The sequence below is a fragment of the Montipora foliosa genome, chromosome 9, assembly GCF_036669935.1.
Source record: "Montipora foliosa isolate CH-2021 chromosome 9, ASM3666993v2, whole genome shotgun sequence".
Lineage (NCBI taxonomy): Eukaryota > Metazoa > Cnidaria > Anthozoa > Scleractinia > Acroporidae > Montipora > Montipora foliosa.
In genome coordinates, this window is record NC_090877.1 from 24,688,116 (window position 1) to 24,703,521 (window position 15,406).

General features: G+C 38.5%; 1 protein-coding gene and 1 long non-coding RNA gene across 2 annotated transcripts in view; one reads left to right on the forward strand and one right to left on the reverse strand.

Moving 5' to 3' along the window:
• LOC137970811 (uncharacterized) overlaps positions 1-15,406 on the forward strand; it is a 53,908-nt gene that overhangs the window by 21,586 nt on the left and 16,916 nt on the right. The window lies entirely within an intron of this gene.
• On the reverse strand, positions 5,748-13,722 carry LOC137970406 (zinc finger protein 681-like). Its single transcript, XM_068816941.1, has 4 exons — positions 13,522-13,722; positions 12,257-12,870; positions 7,028-7,226; positions 5,748-6,367 (listed from the first exon to the last, which is right to left on the reverse strand). Exons 1-4 carry the CDS (start codon positions 13,666-13,668, stop codon positions 5,765-5,767), a joined length of 1,563 nt encoding a protein of 520 aa, XP_068673042.1. The 5' UTR covers positions 13,669-13,722; the 3' UTR covers positions 5,748-5,764.

Sequence of the window (15,406 nt, forward strand, 5' to 3'; positions counted from 1 at the left end):
GTAGCAGTAATAAAGCTTGATGGTACACACAGCATTAGCAATACCTAAAAATACAGGTGATGATGTGGAGCAAAATCCAGGTCCTACAATGTTTGACATCATTGATCCAACAACCACTGTGTCCGCTGACTCTAGTCAAGGAAATGAAGCAACCTTTGGTGTGAATGCTGGAAGCAATGTGTAGCAATGTCACATACTGCTATGATATACCACCAAATACAAGATCTTAGTTTGTGGGCTAATTCTACTTTGAACAATATTTTGGTTACTGGAAATAATCTATACAGTTCTATAACATGTTCTGTGCAAACAAATGACTATTTTCTGATAACTGATGTTCCAGACATGGTTTCAATATTTGATAAAGTGTATTCATTACAATATACACCCTTTTAATAAGTCTAATATATGCCGTTTTCCGCTAATGACGTCAAACTCGTGTTTTTAAAATTTATTCAGAAATGTACAAAGGCTTCAAAAAAGAAAATAAATCAGAAAAGATTTAGGCCTTTGTACATTTCTAAATAAAATTTGAAAGCAAGAGTTCGACGTCATTAGCGGAAAACGGCATATATTAGACTTATTAAAAGGGTGTATAGTGAGTCTTTCACTGGAAGTTTGTTCATGACATCAAACATTGGTCCATATGTCTCTTAGAAATTCACTTCTTGGAGTATTTTCAAACTCTCAACGGAATTACAATTGTTGTTTGTTAACTAATGGCATTAATACACTATATTGCAATAAATACACTTTATCAAATATTGAAACCATGTCTGGAACATCAGTCAACAGCAAATAGTCATTTGTTCTCACAGAACATCTACAGATTATTTCCAATAACCAAAATATTGTTCAAAGTAGAATTAGTCCAAAAACTAATATCTTGTATTTGATCCTATAATACCAGCCTGCAGTAAGTGACACTGCTACACATTACTTTACCAGCATTCACACCAAAGATTGTTTCACTTCCTTGACTAGAGTCAGCGGACACAGTGGTTGTTGGATCAATGATATCAAATATTGTAGGACCGGGATTTTCCTCCACATCATTTGCTTGCCTTATAAGCAATGGGATATAAACATTGTAGTACATCATTTGTGCAAACCAAAACATCACCTCATTACACGACTTGTAATGTCCAACAACTTGTTTTAATGTTGGCAAGTAAAACACATTTAAGTAAAACATCATAAGCATCGTATTCCAAAATCGCCCTCGCACACCTGAAAATGCATCCTTGACTTTCACAAAATTGTTGTGACAGCCGATCCTTGACCGGTATTGTTTGATTGTTGTTCCCATGCTGGCGGCTAGTAGCAGACAACAGTAAGAGTACGAAATACTATTCTTTGAGAGTGCAAAACTCTTATTCAATGCCACTATTTTTTAGAATACAATAACTCTTTCAGTTTGGGATGTAACCCACACCGACATTTCAAGCCGATAAATACTGGTTTGTGATAGCTTGTGAGATACTTGTGAGGTATGTGGTGCGCAACGGATTTCGAGCCAATGAATGTGGGCTTGCGAAAGCGTCTTAGCTTCATTGCAATCCGCACTAAACACAAGCCGAGTCTAAATATGTTGGCTTGCGAGAGTAAACAACTCCCGTATCGATTCCACTCAGCGACGTCACCTGGATGAAATAACAAAGAACAAACAAGGCAGGCTAGGATAGTTAATTTTCGAAATGAAAGAAAGAAAACCAATCTGAAACAGCACGACAGATCAATTTTGAAACACAAATAACTTACTTTACAACTAATTTGCGACGGAAAACTCTTCAAAATTTCTCAAAACAGGGAAAACGACCGCAGATTTATTTGCAAACAACGAACGCTAGAAGCAATTGCTGGTTTTCACTCACGTGATCAACAGCCATGTTTTTCAACGAAAACAAAAGGAAGCATTTGCATAATAATAGAGTTAAATTCCCGGAGGATTTGGTCGGGGCACCAACATGGCCGCGTTTCCTTTGTTTAGGGCACCAATATGGCGGTCGTGACGTCATGTGAAAACCGAGAATAGCCGACACTTGAAAACAATGACCTCGCAATTACTAGTACCCAGTCTACAAGCCAGACTGTCACGTGTGTTCTCGTCCTCAAAGTGACAAACTGACAAGATCTGCCTCTGACTTAGGAGTCTTTATTTTTTTTAAATTTATTATTATTATTATTATTATTATTATTATTATGGAGTTAAAATACCGTTTGTCTTTGATGGAGTACAGTTGACGGAACTCCTTTTTCAATCCAATACAACTGCTAAATCCCAAAACAGAGATTTTTTGAACCGAAAATTCTAACTCTATTTTTCGAGTCTAAAATGCTGTACGACTTTGCTTTGCGGTAGATTAATATCATCACGATTGGCTTACACGTCAGCTAGTCACTTATATGATATATCGTTACCTTCAAAACTACATGCAGATCTTTTTTTCTTTTTTCAGTGCTTGATGTAAAAATTTAAAACGTGATCGTTGATGGCTGTTTATGTATTCAGTAATAAAGAAAATGACGTAGAGGAAACGAAAATAGGCGTTAAAGCTCCTTTACAATTCTTAGTGTGTGCAACAAATTCTCTACCGGTTACTATTTGGTGAGAATGTTCAAAAGTTCAGCCACCTCCACAACAGGCGAAATATTTTACGCTACGTGCCTTCGCATCATCGGTCTGAAGCTCATCTGTTGATCAGTGATGAATACAAGGTATGCTTGTACGATAACCAGCAGCAGTTCTTTCTCTACTATTCCGGCTAAATGTATGGGTTGGTTTCCAAAGCATGTGAGCGTTCTCGTAGGCAACTTATTGTATCATTTTTCTTCATATTGTACAATCATCACATGGCACCTTTGGTTAGCCACGGAGCCCACGCGCATTTATCAGAACTCCACAACCAATGTAAAACATTAATGGACTTAAATTCGCGTGCAGTCATATCTTTAAACTTATGACACATTAAAAGGGGAAAAAAAAAAACACTTTTACCGTGGATCGCTCATACTGACTGACAGGTTGGATACGAATGATAAAAGATTAGTTTAAATATGAACAAACAGTCGTCGCTGCCATCTTATCCTCTGCATGAAGAACTGGCTGCCAGTCAAGAATCGGGTATGTAAACAAACTTCTCGTCTTTGATAAACCGCTGAATTCCTTGTCTGCTTGTTACAACAACTGGGCCAAATGTATAATATTAAATGAAATTAAGAATCAAGGTGTAACTGCACAACAGCTTTCACAATCAGTATCAATATATCTGGGACATTTCATAAAGATCGATTTATGCCAAACCTCGTGCATTAACCGCTAGAAAATGCACGCCTTTTCACTGTGGCTAATACTGTCAAACACGTAGTTCCTTCCTTCAACATCAACCAGTAACTGACATCCCACGTGTTTTCAGGAAAGTGAACAGCTCTAGTACATTTTCTTATGTAACATTTGGCATGTCTTGAGCAATTTAGCTCTGTCTCGACGCGAACGCAAACGCGCTACACCGTTCGGACTATGCATAGTGAATATAAATAATGGCATAGGAGCAAGGGTACACCATGAAACAAAAATAGTGTATAAAATCAGAAAATAATGCTGCTTTGGAGAAACATGTTTGCAAGTCTCACAAATTTCCCTAAAGCTCACCACTGATGTCTTTTTTTCCCCAAAGTACTCGTTGCTCTTGAGACGAATTCAGTGTATTCTGCTAGAACACGTGCTCCGGGATTCAAAAAACTTTAGCTAATTCGGCATAAAAAACACTGAATCCCGTCAGAAATTTGCAGTTGTGTATTGGTGAAGCCTTTCGAGTCAATAGTAAGCCCAATAACACCAGTCTAGGAGCTGTTATCAGTAATAAATAATTTAAACCTTCTTGTACGAGTTCGTGTTTGTATATAATCTTTAACCAGAAGTTGATTTGTGTCATCAAGCGTTGTCAGTTACTATATCGTTTGTCAGGGTCTTTCATTCATGCACAAATGGCTTTCTAAACGGCTCCAAGAGTTTTTCCAAACATGTCCACGATACATGGGAAAAACAAAAAGCAAAAACAAAAGAGGAATTCGAAGAAAAATCACTTATCGCCAAGCTCAGTCTCTCTGAACCCATACATTTCAAGGTCATTTGAAGGTGATAAAATAAAGGCGGATACAAAGAAAATACGTTTTGATATCTATTTTGCTTTTCAAACGATGTTACATCATGAAGACTGAAGTAGTCTCTTTGTCATAAGCTGTTGAACTCTCAAAGAAAGTAATGGAACAGAGGAAAAGGAAGACCTCATGCATTTCTGATCTTTTGTGCATGTTAGGAACTGACAGAGGAGTCGATCTCTCCGTCTGTCAAGTTTCCTTGAACAGATGCAGAGGGATATTATCCCAAAGGTAAAATAACTGTAGAGAATAGAGAATGTAAACAGGTATTATTTAACTACTATTCAACCGGCTCCTTACGCCATTACCAGAAATCGGCGACATTTTGCGCCCGCGAAGTATTTGGCACGCGGTTTCAAATTATCAAGATGGCGGCATAAAGAAAGCAGTACATAGAAAAAAACAAGGACTGAAATAACACTCTATCAAAGGATCTGAATCAATTTAATTTCTTTTTTGAGGTTGTCAATACAAGGGAGAATGAAAAAGGGGAAACTAGAGTCTGGGCTCCTGTTCGAATGACGATTTTAGAGAGAAGAAACAACTTCGTTCTATGCGTGTGACTTGGCAGAGTAAAAATAATTTTCAAAAATCAGGGCCCACAGTACACTTAGCCAGCGATATTCTGTATAATAATAATCATATATGAAGTACCCACCTGTAAAGATGGCGATCAAAACAAACTGGAGACAGAAACCCCACTTTTCACTAGGAATAATAAGCGCAGTGGTGCGTTTTGTACCGCTTTTATCGCAGAAATGGATGTATTTTTACCTCTTTTATCGCAATTTGGGCGGCAATTTGGGGAATGGATAAAGGCTAATTTTTATCACGTTTTAAAGTTTGAACATCGATCGACGATTAGAGAGGTCGGCACCAAGGATTCACATCAACGAAATGCTCTAAAATGTGGAGGGAAGGTAGGCAGCTCTGAGCTTTTTTGAAAGAATTAAAGAGCTCAAGGATCTGTAACAGCCGTTCGTAAAATGTGTTGTTGGCGGCACGTTGGCGAACTTTCGAGAGACCAAAACTACCGTAAATAATGATATGGTACGTACACTTTACATTTAGAGGTCGGCAAATGTCGTGTATGCCACTTTAGATCTGAAATTTCCACTTCTTCAATTTTCTCCATACATTTCTCTATAACGATCGGCAGCCATTCTTAGAGAGTGGAAGGTCTGGGTCGAGTCTGGGCGTCCGCCATTTTGTCTTAAATTTCTGGTAATGGCCAAATTAACATCATTCACAAAGATCCTTGCAACCAACGTGGACGCAAAAATTCACAGGAATATGCTCTCTTCTTTAAAAGAACGATCGTATATTATTTATGTATATATGCATATCCTATGCCGCTACAATTTAACTCACTTATCACGTTCTTATAATTAAAGAAGTTGGCTTGAAATTTAAATAAAAGTACAACTTTGTTATATCACGTCTACTTAATGTTATTTGGAAAAAAAGGAAAATGCGCGGATTGATTTGGGTATTGCATGCTGCACAAAAATGTCGACCCCGCGGGCAAATGTTTCAGGCCACTAAGAGCGTTACGAGAAATTGCAAACGCCACACGGGTTCTCTACATTAATGGATGTATTTTTTATATATGCGAAGATCGGTGATCTGAACGACTAAAAGATCTTCCACAAAGAGGACATACGTACGGCTTTTCTCCAGTATGTCTTCGATAGTGGCGCTTGAGTTCATCTAAACGTCGGAAACACCATCCACAGTTTTCCCAAGGACACAGGAAGGGTTTTTCACCAGTATGAATCCGCTCGTGAGTTCCGAGATGAGAGCTTTTGGTGTAACAACGCTTTTTACAGCCAGGGAAATCACAGAGAAAGTTATGATGTAGTTCCAGTTCTTTGTTATCGGAAACAGGTTGGACTGTTTGTGCATGTGTACTGAAATTACATCTGTATGCTGCATCATCGTTCGATGTTGTGTGGACAGAAGACGGCGTTGTTGCAAGCATAGTTACCTGTGGCCACTGGTGTTTTAGATTTAGAGCTGGAATAGACGCCGACTCTTCAACAGTGCACGTTCCCATTGTCATTCCTGTCTCTGGAAAGAGGCAGTTTTTCTTTCCTATAGTCATTTCTTGAAGCTTGGGTTGGGGAAGAGCTAGATAAGACGAGGTTTCCACCGGTAACGTTGCAGGAGAAGATGAACACAGATAGCTATCCATCTCACGAAGGATCTTTTAGAGAAATAAGGGTTACCTTTAGTTTTATCCAACATCATGATTTTTTCTGGTTTTAATCCCATACCTTGACTGATTGATATCGCGGGGAGCAATGGCTCTTGTCGGAAATGTATATACTTGTTAAAACTGCATGAAGAACTTTAAAGGATCCCTGTCATCCTTTACAGTTAAATTGCTAATGGCCATTCATCTCCTTCAGGGCTCACAAACTTGTAAGAGACGATTAGCATTTTTGGAGCAATAGTGCTCGGCCTTATGTCGCGTAAAGGTTAATTCACTGAGATATGAAATGAGCGAACTACTTTTTTCAGGGAGTTTGCAAAACAAAACCGTCATTTTGATCCTCTGAGGAAAATCAGCAATTTATACAATGTCTCTAGAACTCATGATCCTTAATTGTATGTCTTACTCAAAGTAAGTTAATAGATTTCCGAGCAGTTGTCAATGTTTTCCTCCAATTGCTATTTATCAGCGGTAATATAAAGCTAGAAAACTAAAATATTGTCTGATTGTTTTATGTACCGTCCGAGGGTATCACAAAGCTCGAACTCGTCATTAGTGTTCACTCAAAAGCTCACATCAGAAATGCATGCTATTATAATATCACTTAGAAAATGTGTAAGTCGACTAAATCTTTCATGCATTGCAACTGACCTGTTGAATTTCTTCCTCCCTGGTGGGTATTAGCAGCGAATAGATGTCGGCCGTTACCAGATTTCCTTCGCCCTGATACGAATTTTGGTACATGACACCGTCTTGTCCTCTAAACAAGTTATCGAAACTCGTACAAGCCATAAGCATTTGGCTGTCTTCTTTAACAGAGGGCCCCATGAACGAGTTGCCCGGTGGTCGGATTCATGCTTTATACGCAAAGGGTTCTGGGGTCGCCAGAGGACAAACATTGCAAGTCGCTGTGAGAAAATGTATGGCGGAAACTTATTCGACGTCCAAAAAAAAAAAGGATTTTGGAGAGAGATCAATGCCTTTTTCGACGGAGTTTTATTACAAATCGATTTGGGCAATGTTGATACGTGACAAGTGTAAGTTTTTGTTTGAATAACCGTGAAATATCAGATAAAATTAGCTGATTAACTTCCTTGCTTGCGTAAGGTTTATTGTGAAATGGTCTCAAAATATTACAAAATACGGAATAAATCTGGAGGAAATAGCTCAATAAAACCTTTTAAGTTGTATTTACGTTGTATAGGCTGGCCTATTTCTAAATTCAGCAATTTAAATAATTTTGGAAATATGCCTGATACGGCGATCAAATGTATTGCGCTTTGTGGGGTTGTGACAACGATCGAAGGTACCTAGGGAAGCAAAAGATTCTCAGTGCTCATGTTGAAATATTAAGATTTTACTTGCCCAGGAACAACAATAACGTTTTTGTCGTGGGCTAGAACAAGTAATCGTGACCAATTCAAGGTTTCCGTGAGTAAGTACAAAGGTCTGTTGAAATAATTTTGTACAAGGTTACAGAACCTCTGAATGTCCTACACCGTTTGTACATAAGAGAGTATAATTGTGTGAGTACTTAAACCTAAAAGACCTGCTCCAAAAAAAATTAAAGATCAGATCTACAGAGAACTAGTATATGAAGATGTATTGGTCGAAGTCATAGTGTAGCTTGACAAATTTTCTTAGCTGCAGTGACATAAATACTTGTAGATGGCAGTTTGACAGAAGAAAAAGTTTGTTTACATGTAACAGCTGGGGCACATGAATTCCACACGGTGTTATCTAAATCTATCGAAACAGAGACTGCGCGCTGTATTCTGAGGAAGAGTAGCATTAAAACAGCTACCTCGAGGCAGAAGGAGATTGAAATAGTTTGCTTGAGCAGAATCATCGTACTTCGTTAAAGTGATTGGACTCTCATAGAGTATGTAGAAATATAGTAGCGGCTGAAAAAACCGTTAGCTTTTTCTCAATCAATTTTTTGCACCGTTTAACATGGTCTGAGTCGAGGAACGTTTTTGAACTTCTGCAGCGGTCGCAGCAATCGTAGTGGTGATAAAAACGGGAGTTTCACCGTGTAACACCGCTTCGTGAAACTGGTCTCGCTCGGTCTTGATACACTACGCTACGTAAGCCAATCAGATACCGGCTAAGGCGATGTAAACAACATTTCGATTCCCGAATGAGTTTCGACTTCTTATGTTACACGGTGCAACGCCTACTGCTGAACCTTTTTTTCCCAGCGCCGTTGTACATAAGTTTTAGCTAAAAGTTTCAACGCGTAAAAAACAGCGGCTTTTTTGTCATATTTCGAGATCATGACGCAGATCCTTACACGAGCAATGTTAATCCGAATGAATATTATCTCATATTTCACGGTTATGAAAACAAAAACTTACACTTGCCACTTATTAACATTGCCTAAATCGATTTCTGATAAAACTGTATAGAGAAAAGCGTTGAGCCTTCTCCAAAATAGTTTTTTGGAGGTCGAAATAACTTTCCGCCATACATTTTGTTACAGCGACTTGCAATGTGTGCCCCTGGCGACCCCAGAACCCTTTGCATATAAAGAGGAATCCGATTTCTGGCACCACATTCATTGAACGGATTTAGCTAAGATACCCGTAAGGCATACAACAGTAAATTACATAAAACGTAATTCTTCCTGATTGCGTGCTAGGATTACTTGACTTTTGCGTGGGTTTGCGTGAATCTCTGCGCTTCCTGAAGTTAGCTGTGGATTTAGCAGTAACTTAACCCGATCGCCAGTGTTCTTATGCAAAGTTTGCCGCGCATTCGTTAGCCCCTCAAATGCTATCCGAGGCTATTAAGAGACACGCTGCAACAAGAAAAGGCCAAGTTATCAAGTATGCTCAACGACGTTTAAAACGGGCTTTTAAACGTCGCATGTGCCGAATCTAATGCAAATGAGAAAAATCTAATGTTTTCGCTCATTTGCATTAGACTGTCAGCACATGTAAAATGCGACGTTTAAAACGGGCCTAAGTTACAAGAGCGGCTTGCCTTTCACCCTTATCTAGTTACGTCATGTCGGACACAATTATCTTTTTAAGTAAAAACTTAAAGACGTTTGAATCTAACGCCACAGCTAAACAATAAATGAACAAGAAAGATCGCGATTGATTTAATGTTCTGTTCCGCAGTTTTTCAGGCACGTAGATGATTCTAAAAGGCCAAGAAAGTTCGGGTAATGTTCGGAGGCTCCGATTGGTTCCCGAAATAGAAATTAGTTTTTTTCAGACTCAAACACGGAGGTATCGAATGTTCGCCAGTCGCTCGCTTTGTTTCCAGACTTGTATATTGCGAAACATATTCACGAACGGAGTTAAACAATGTGAAAACTGTAAATAACACAAGGAACTTCTTTGCATTTGTACGTGACTTGGCACTCGGCTCATTCCTTGTAATACGCAAATTCAGGTTTCAATGTTTTGAAATAGCGGCGTTTTCTGAAGAATCATAAGTGGAAAAAAACCACTGGTAAGAGCGTTATGTTACAATAGGGTCCGATCAGGTGCAACTTGAGCACGGACCAATTCGTTGCAACGACTTCAACTTTTTGAAACGCTGAGTATTCCTGGAAAGAACTAACCACTTGCATTCAATCAAGCTTATAATATCAACATTTTTTTGCTCATTTTGTCCCTTGTGTGTAATCAAGCTGCCTAACGTCCCTAACTGGCAGAAATTGTGGCAGGACTTGAAATTTAAGCCCACACATATCCTCAATTTACCCTTCCCATACGGAACTTTAATTAATTTCACCACGACATTTAACTTACAAAGACTCCGATTCAAGTTTAATGCGATTCTCCCGGTTATGGGATCTGTGGCACAAGTGAAATATAACCGACAGAACGGTTTTTTATAAGGATCGAGCAGCAGAAGAAACAAAGCAATATGTTTCTTTCTTCTTCTTAGTTGTTCTCACAAACTTCCGAACACTAGACATGAAAACCGTAATGTTAATGAGAATTATTATTGACAGGGGTAATCTTATTTTCTTTCTGTGATAATTTGTCTTTTGTTAAAATTTGTAAAATAGATCTTATTGTTAAAAAGGAGATTACACTGGCAGTTTCTGCTAAATTATGTCTCAGTCGTACTTAAGGCTATAATTAACATTGTCTGGTGTTTCGTATTATATTGCATTATTTCGGTCTTAAAAGAATGATTGTTGTACAAAACTTGGGAAGTTGAAGCTCAAAAAGAGCACCGTATATTAAGTTGAAAAGGCGGCTATTATTTTAAACTATGACTGAGACCCTTGTGAGGGGGGCTAATTCATCTTGGTCAGGTGAAGCATCTCGGCATTTTGTTTGATCGTTTCTTAAAATAACGCTAATAGCAACTTGACCCAACTTACTTGGCGGCAAAATAACTGAAGGTTTTCCACACGGAAATGTGAGCTAAACTTAATCACCTAACGTTTGCGGATTGAGGGGAAGTGTTACGACATTCGCAAGACCTTTCCCGGCAAATGGATCATTGGTGCCGTAATGCGGCAACTCTGACTTATCCGTTTTCATTTCTGTCCGTTTGGTTGCTAATCTCGTTATAAAACATACACTGTTGTGCGTTTGTGAGCATCACTCTTAAAGTAAACCGTCTGTTAGCGTATAAAATTATTGAGTCTAGCCTAGCATTATTACGGACAAATTTTAGTGTTAAAAGGAGACTGCTCTGACGAGATGAAAGCCGTATCACAATAGGGCTCGAGTGCTTACAGAGGGATTAAGTTTCCGGTGATAAAAAGTGTGTAATGGGATCACTGAAAATTGAAGTTGTAGAGTATTGTTTTGGCTCTCGTATTTCAAGCGAAATGACAGGGTGACACGGAGGAAGCTATTTGAGTGATCAGTCAACATGCTTTGATTCTTTTATGTAGTATTTGCTATTATTTTACTAACCCAGATCCGGCGATGTAATAGTGCAAAATCTTCCCAACAAAAAAATGTTCATCATGACTAATTTTTATAATACACTGTGGGAAGGAGGGATAAGTTCATTCAAAAGATTGCATTCCAATAGACTTAACTATCAGAGTGCAAGTTGAAGTACTGCATATTTCTATGTAATCCATCCAACGAAGAGTTTCCACTTTTAAGGCTCAGGCTAATGCTCAGGTGGATTGCATGGGAATACATAGCAATTGCAAATTTCTGGCAGTTAATTTGTATGATGCGTGATGGTTATACAATGCTTTTAAGTAGAATGCTAAAAGCACAGGGGCGTTCTTTCACTGTTTGAGATAGACACTATAAATATAGTACTTTTTTTTTACTTTCGTCATCTCAGCTTTTGAAGGAACAACACACAAGCAGCGGTGACAAACATGAGATACACCGAACTCTTGCAGCCCTGCTAGATATCAGATTTGGTACTGTCATTTGTTCTTTTGGTCAGCTTTAACTGAAAAAATAAATCTCCTCGATTAAACAAAGGTAAAATAACTGTAGCGAATAGAGAATGTAAACAGGTAATATCATTAAAGGAATGATAACTTTATTTAACCTGCTCCTTACGCCAAATTAGCATCATTGACAAAGATCCTTGCATGCCAACCAACTGGACGCAAAAATCGACATGAATATGTTTTCTTCTTTAAAAGAACGCTTGTGTATTTTATATACCACTGATATAGATGCATATGCTATGTACAGTTTAACTCACTTATCACGCTGTTAAAATTAAAAAAGTTGGTCCGAAATATAAATAAAAGTACAAATTTGTTATATCACGTCTACCAATTACTTGATGTTAATTGGAAAAATAGGAACGTGCGCACGGCTTGATTTAGGTATTGCTGCACAAAAATGACGGTCGACTCCGCCGGACAAATGTATCAGACCACTAAGAGTGTTACGAGAAATTGCAAACGCCACACGGGTTCTCTACATTAATGGGTGTATTTTTTTGATATGAGAAGATCGGTGATCTGAACGACTAAAAGATCTTCCACAAAGAGGACATACGTACGGCTTTTCTCCAGTATGTCTTCGATAGTGGCGCTTGAGTTCATCTGAACGTCGGAAACACCACCCACAGTTTTCCCAAGGACACAGGAAATGTTTTTTACCCGTATAAATCCGCCTGTCAGTTCCGAGATGAGAGCTTTTGGTGTAACAACGCTTTTTACAGCCAGGGAAATCACAGAGAAAGGCATGATGTAGTTCCAGTTCTTTGTTATCGGAAACAGGTTGGACTGTTTGTGCATGTGTACTGAAATTACATCCATATGCTGCATCATCGTTCGATGTCGTGTGGACAGAAGACGGCGTTGTTGCAAGCATAGTTACCTGTGGCAACTGGTGTCTTAGATTTAGAGCTGGAAAAGACGCCGACTGTGCAACAGTACACGTTCCCATCGTTATTCCTGTCTCTGGAAAGCGGCAGTTTTTCTTTCCTATGGTCATGTCTAGAAGTTGATTTTGGGAAGGATGCGTCGAGGTTTCCACCGGTGAAGTTGCAAGAGAAGATGAACTCAGACAGCTATCCATCTCACGAAGGATCTGTTAGAGAAATAAGAGTTGCCTTGACGGGTTTTCTGGTTTTAATCCCATACCTTCGCCAAGTAAAATGCCACAACTGAGTAACCGGCTGATTGATATCGAGGAGCAATGGCTTTTGTCGGAAATGTATGTAGTTGTTGAAACTGAAGAACTTTAAAGGATTCCTGTCGTCCTTTGAAGTTAAACTGCTAATCGTCGTACATCTCCTTCAGGGATCACAAACTCGTTAGAGCAATAGTGATCGGCATTATATCGCGAAAAGGTTAATTCACTGAGATACTGATGAAATGAGAGAACAACTTTTTACAGGGAGTTTGAAGAACAAACCATCATTTTGATCTTCTGAGGAAAACCAGCCATTCGTACAATGTTTCTCAAACTAATGATCCTCAATTGTATTTCTTGCTCAAAGTAAGTTAACAAATTTCCGAGCAGTTGTCAATGTTTTCCTCCACTTGCTATTTATCAGCGGTAACATAACGCTAGAAAACTAAAAGGTTGTCTGATTGTTTTATGTACTATCCGAGGGTATCGAAAAGCTCGAACTCGTCATTAGTGTTCACCCAAAAGCTCACTTTAAAAATGCACGCTATTATAATATCACTTAGAAAATGTGTAAGTAGACTAAATCATTTATGCATTGCAACTGACCTGTTGAATTTCTTCCTCCCTGGTGGGTATTAGCAGCGAATAGATGCCGGCCGTTACCAGATTTCCTTCGCTCTGACACGAGTTTTGGTACATGACACCGTCTTGTCCTGTAAACAAGTTATCGAAACTTGTACAAGCTATAAGCATTTGGCTGTTTTCTTTAAGAGACGGCCCCAATGAACGAGTTGCCCGGTAGTCGGATCCACGCTTTATTACGCAAAGGGTTCTGGGGGTCGCCAGAGGGCAAACATTGCAAGAAAATGTATGGCGGAAACTTATTCGACGTCCAAAAAAAAAAACCCCAAGGACTTTGGAGAGAGATCAACATTTTTTTTCGACCCAGTTTTATCAGAAATCGATTTGGGCAATGTTGATAAGTGACAACTGAGCGGGAAATTAGGATGTCATATATGCGCGACAAAAGGTCACCCATACAGGCCATGGTCTGATCGATTTTTTGCAGCGAGCTTTTCAGTTGTTGCCCTGTAGGCACTGATTAAAATAAATAAATAAATAATAATCTAAAACCCAAGAAAAAAGAAAAAAGAACATATCTCGAGTTACAAATATATCAAATTTAAGAAATTACAGCTATAGCTATATTAATAAAAATAACATCAATAATCTTGCAACCTAAATACTATATTTAAAAATTAGTCTATTTACAGACGAGTTTTTCAACCTTTCAGTATTAACTGCTGGGCGCTTTACAGATGTTTTCCTTAAGTTATAATTTGTTTCCTTATCTTTTCACGGGACGAAAAATTGGATTTACATAGCGTCAAATGTCTTGTCAAAGGCGCGATATAGACCGCGTTTGTTACAGCTTTACATGCCTTTGACGCGCGTCAAATATTATCTTTGCGCTTACCTTTGCAGGGGGGTCTCAGGTGGTAAAGGCCGTTTTTACTACAGTTTTACACCCAACCTTTGACAAGCGCCAAAGGTATTATTTGACAACCCTTTGTTACCATCACAAAGGTGTCGTCAAAGATGTCTCAACTTCAATTCAAAGACTAGGCAAAAGTGTTGTCAAAGATGTCTGAGATTCAGTTCAAAGGTTTGACAAAGGCGTGGTCAAACATGTCTGAGATTCAGGTTAAAGATTTGACAAAGGTGTAGTCAAACATGTTTGAGATTCAAGTCAAAGATTTAGCAAAGGTGTAGCCAAAGATGTCTTGGGGTGTATTTATAGCTGTTGGCTTGAAGCGCTGAATTGAAAACTCAGATCTCTGGACTACTTTTCCTTAATCATGACGGTAGGACGGAAACTTCTGAATTTTTCTAGCCGTAACAAAGACACCGTTCAACTCAAAGAACTGTCCATCATAAATGTACTTGAGTCTCAATTGAAATGTTTTTCAAATATCTGAAATATGTCTAGAGTGGCATTTCTGAAACCACCGTAGTCAAATTAATTTGCCATCCACCCCCGTGTTATGCCATATGAGAGACAGACTGAAATGCAGATACGACGAAAAACTGTGTTTTTCCATTTTTTATTCAAAGGAATTCACTCTTGGCAAAACCAAGAATCTCACACCTTACATTCTGTAATATCTCTAGGAATCGATTTTGTTGCGCATTTTTAAGTGGTAGTATACATCCAAAATGTAAATGTAAAAGGGTATAAATAAATCGAAGGATGAGAATTAATTTTTTTCAATTCCAGTGCTTCACTTCTCTCAAGGCTTCAATTTATTTATACCTGTAATACTTACACTACACGCACAACAAGCGCCGTGTTATCAACAACTTTGTTGCATAACAAGTAAAATCACTGTCACCGTAGAATTAGTTAAGTTAATTTATGACAAACAATCATGACACCTCTCTTGGAAGTATCCATGTAACACTGTTATTTTCAAAGAGTCAATTTCACTCC